The sequence below is a fragment of the Poecilia reticulata genome, unplaced genomic scaffold, assembly GCF_000633615.1.
Source record: "Poecilia reticulata strain Guanapo unplaced genomic scaffold, Guppy_female_1.0+MT scaffold_232, whole genome shotgun sequence".
Taxonomy (NCBI): Eukaryota; Metazoa; Chordata; class Actinopteri; order Cyprinodontiformes; family Poeciliidae; genus Poecilia; species Poecilia reticulata.
In genome coordinates this window covers 329,303-333,865 of record NW_007615026.1, presented here as the reverse complement: position 1 = coordinate 333,865, position 4,563 = coordinate 329,303, and the positions used below count along the sequence as shown (strand labels likewise).

General features: G+C 42.1%; 1 protein-coding gene across 2 annotated transcripts in view; it reads left to right on the top strand.

Moving 5' to 3' along the window:
- The first annotated feature begins 1,107 nt into the window (after positions 1-1,107).
- atp9b (ATPase phospholipid transporting 9B) overlaps positions 1,108-4,563 on the top strand; it is a 19,805-nt gene continuing 16,349 nt past the window's right edge. For both annotated transcript variants that reach the window (XM_008402441.2, XM_008402440.2), the window contains exons 1-2: positions 1,108-1,220; positions 4,243-4,410. In XM_008402441.2, coding sequence (XP_008400663.1) covers positions 1,141-1,220; positions 4,243-4,410 — 248 coding nt within the window. In that variant the 5' untranslated portion in view covers positions 1,108-1,140. The remainder of the gene's footprint in view (positions 1,221-4,242; positions 4,411-4,563) is intronic.

Genomic DNA, 4,563 nt, shown 5'->3' with positions numbered 1-4,563 from the left:
GTGTGTGTGTGTGTGTGTGTGTGTGTGTGTGTGTGTGTGTGTGTGTGTGCACATTACAGTAAATAATTGTTTACTGTAATTTGTCTCCAAAATATAAAAATCAGGCTCTGCAGGCATAATGTGCGTGTGGATCAGATCCCTGTATAATATTGTGCGGGTTCTGCGTGTTGGGGATTCGGCTGCGTCCGTGTGGATCAGCTGTAATGACAGTTTTGTTCGTAATATCCCGAAGACTTTTCTGGCACCACTTCCTGAGGATCCCCTCATCCCACGGTGCGCCCGGCGGGTTCAGGTCATGCCGACATCCAGGAGGGGAGGAAGGATTAGACCTGATTATTGCAGCGCCATTTTTACTGGATTATCAAAAACATCAATAAGACAAACAGCTCCAGCTTGTCCAGAATGCTGCTGCCAGAAGCCTGACTAAAACAGAGACCAGCATAGTCCAGTTCTGAGATCCTGTTACTCAAAGAAGAGAATTTAAAATCTCATTAATGGTTTACAAAGCTCTACACAATAAAAGCCCAGAATATATTTCTGATCTTCTTCAACCTTTTATACCACTCAGACCTTTAAGATCATCAGAATCAAACCTATTAATTATTCAGTCAGAAGCAAACATGCTGAAGCAGCTTTCAGGTTTTATGCTCCAACACTCTGGAATAAACTTCCTGCTCCCCCTGTGAGTTTATTTAAAACAAGGTTAAAAACCTTTTTATTTGCAGTTGCTTATTCTTAAAATTTCAAAATATATTCATTTCTTCACTTAACATTATATTTACAACTTTTTATTTTTAATCAGTTTGATTTTTGTCCTCATTCTTGTTATATTATGTTGTTTTAACTTTTTTGTCCGAGCTCTTTGAATGTGGCTGAAATGTGCTATATAAATAAAGTTGCCTTGTCGTGAAGGAGATGGACTTCGACAGTAAGTCCTGGAGAAATAATGTGTAAATTACCTGAATCGCGTTTTATTTGTAATCTAAAGTTTATTTCAAAGTCTCGTTTTCTCGCCACTGACTGTGTTTCATGTTGAGAGAAAGTTTCGCTTTTGGTCCTTCCTGATATTTCCGAGTCATCGTGAAGGCGTCGCTGGTAGAACGCTTTTAGGTGACGTCATGACGCTCCAACCCAGCCAACATGGCTGACAGCATCCTGTTAAATCCGGTTCGGAAAAACTCCCGGAGAACCGCGAACTACAGTTCAGCGAGGCTTTCCAGGTGCGTAGCGGGGACGGGCTCCGGGTCTCCGGGTCTCCGGGTCGGGTCCAGAACCTCGGTTCTGTTTCTGCAGCTGTGGTGGCTTCATTAAAGCACCCGGAACCGGACATGGGTTCTGACTGTACAGCACCAGAACCACCGAAATCGATGTTTATTATTATTATTTATTCTGAATTTGTTGTTGCAAGGCAGCAGAATCATGAACTGGACGGAACTTTGCTCACGAGAGGTTCGTCTCAGCTTTTCCATATCAGGTCACATGATCGGTTCTGGTATGACGTCATGTCGGTCACGTCGTGTAGAGAGGTCTTTAAATGGATTTAATTTTCTGTTTAAACGTAGAGAGAAACCAAACATGAAAACATCAGTTCACCTTTTCAGCCCAACGCCAGGGTGGAGCGGAACCAGCAATGACCTCAGCATGGCAGCTGTTGCTGTCCATTAACCTGGGAGAGGTCAAAGGTCATTTCAGGTCCACCATTCTCCAGAGGAAAACATATCAGCTACCAACCTTCACACTGAGTTTAGCCCAAAGTCAGAGGTCAGAGGTCAAAGCGTGAAGCTCAGAGAAATTACTAGAAACCCAGACTTCCACCTTTGCCTCAGTTAGCAGGTCAAAGGTCACTGAGCCAGTATGGCTGCTGGTCCTGTCCCTCCCTCGTTCCTCCTTCAGATGCTCCTTCATGTTGGAGGTCAAAGGTCGCAGCGTCTCCCTCATTCTCCTCATCCTCTTCGCCCATTTTGGGACATTTTTACGGTCTTTGGCAAAGTGTATTACCCACAATTCATTGCTGCATGTAACGCTTTGAGTGAAAAGGCGGATTTATGGCAATGTTTTGTTTTTTCCATCTTTATAGAAAATTAAAAGAAAATATGACAAGACATGAGCAACAAAGTTTGATATGATAAAACGAGCAGAAAAAAAAATGACAAACTGAGGAACGTAAAACAAAACGTCACAAATGCAAAACAAATTTCAGATCTTAAATCAAGACATTAACATGTTGGGATAAAGTTTGGGCTTTTGTGATTTTATTTTATTTCTCTCTAATTTAGACAGGGATCTTTAGCTTAGCCAGAGGATTAAATGTTTCATAATTTAACTCTAAAAGACCAAATTTTATTATATTAAAACTAGAGATGCGATAGATTTCTTGTAAAATATCCACTGAAAATCTTTCTAAAAACATTCATGAAATTAGAACTGAAAACTGTTTATAGTCTCAAAATCTGTCATAAAATGCAGGAATTGGAATTTATTTAGAATTTCTTTAGCAGAAAAACTTGACAGATTATTATGAAATGAATAACTGGAGTTTTAGTGGAATAAAAAGCTGCTTGGTTCTTATCATGATTTTTAAACGAATGTTTTCTTCTCAGTCTAGACGATGATAAACTGATGATGGATTATTGCAGCATTTTTGGTTCATAAAGTCACAACATTCATAGTTTCTATTAAAAAGGACATTTTAGTTCCATTAGTCTTTTTATTTGTTTTATTTTTCGTATGTTTGTCCTGAACTTGATCTCTATTAGCTCCACATTACACCAAACTAACTTCAGCTGCATAAACAGATGGTTTAGTGAGTAAAATCATGTCTCTGTTAGTAAATAGTCTCTGAATATTTTAATGTGTATGTTTTGCCATCTTGGAAATATGAAATAAGTTCACAGAGTGAGCTGTCTGTACAAAAATAAATAGAATAAAATCAATTTTTAAATAATTGTGGTTTAACTGAACAAATATCTCCAACAGAAATACCTTTACTGAACATTTAAAATAATCTGCTTTAGCAGCAGAATGCCTAAACAGTGATCAGTCCGCCATTCTGGATGTGACGTTACGACCCGTTCTGTCCCTGAACCCTGATGGGACTTTGACTGAGCCCACGCTTCATGGGGGGGCTGGACCGGGCCTGTGAGTTCCATCTTTAGAAACAAGATGGCCGCCTAAGTGGGGCTTTGCAGAGCTGGACCTGGTTAGGGACAAGACTGCTGGGACAATGTGATCATGAATTAATTATAATGTAATAAACTATTTTTAATTTGAATAGTGATGAAGAGTAAAAGGGGCGGGGCTCCAGGTTGACCTCCTCATGGTTCTGGTTTTGTCGGACCCATTTGTTGTTCTAGCACAGCAGTGGTCAGTTTGTCCTGCAGCAGCCAGGAGCATCATGACTACAGAGACGGCTTAGGATGACCCCAGTCCAGCCGTCAGCTTTATCAAAAAGGGGCGTTTTAATCGTCAGAAAGTATTCTGGGCCTCTGCCTCGGTAAACTGGGTTCTGGTTCTGGTTCTGGTTGGTGGGAGGAGCCCGTTCTCCACTGTAATATCAGGCATGTTTAAAGATGGTGGCTAAATGTCAAGCAGACCTTTTCACTGTAGCTTTCAATTTCAAGATTCAAGAGACTTTATTGTCATTCACATCACGTGTTGCATGAGGTCCCAGTTACATCCAAATATACAGTATAAAAACTAGCTACAAGATCAAATTGTTAAAAATAGGAAAAATATTTACAAATGTATAAAAACAAGAAGTAGAAAAATGAAATGTATATTAATAGGAATGTTCAAAATGGATGAAGTATGAATAATGCAGCAGCATGGGAAGATAAATTTAGCAGTGCAACATTTTAAAGTGTAAAGTGCAAATACAGTGTCGTTGGGGGGGTCAGGGGTTGAAGTGACCAAGTTATTGTTAGGGACAGTGCAGAGAGAGACTGAGAGGAGTTTGAGGGTCTCACAGCTTCAGGTCTGAAGCTGTTTCTCAGGCTGGTTGTCCTGCATTTGATGCTCTGCAGCCTCCAGCCTGAGGGCAGCGGGTCCTTCATGATGCAGGAGGCCATTTTCCTGCATCTGGAGGTGTAGATGTCTGTGGTGGTGGGGAGGTTGTCATTGTTTTTGTCAGCTGATGTTGATATCTGGGACTACAGGAAGTGTCCTGTGGGGTCAAAGGTCGATCCTGCTCACCATGAGCTCAGCCATCCAGATAAATGTCTTCCTCACCTCCTGTCCTTTCAGATTTTCTCTAGAAGATGAGCCGTCCAACCTGGACGAGATGCCCCTGATGATGTCTGAGGAAGGCTTCGAGAACGACGAGAGCGACTACCAGACGCTGCCGCGCGCCAGGCGGGGCCAGCGGCGCCTGGGCTGGTTCCTGCTGGGAGGCTGGGAGGTCCTCTGCAAAAGGTGAGCTGATCCATGGACCCACCTGTAGCAGCCAGTCAGGCTTAGCACCATGCTAACAGTTCACTCTGCTGCTCCCAGTCTGGGTTAGCACCATGCTAACGGTTCATTCTGCTGCTCCCAGTCTGGGTTAGCACCATGCTAATGGTTCACTCT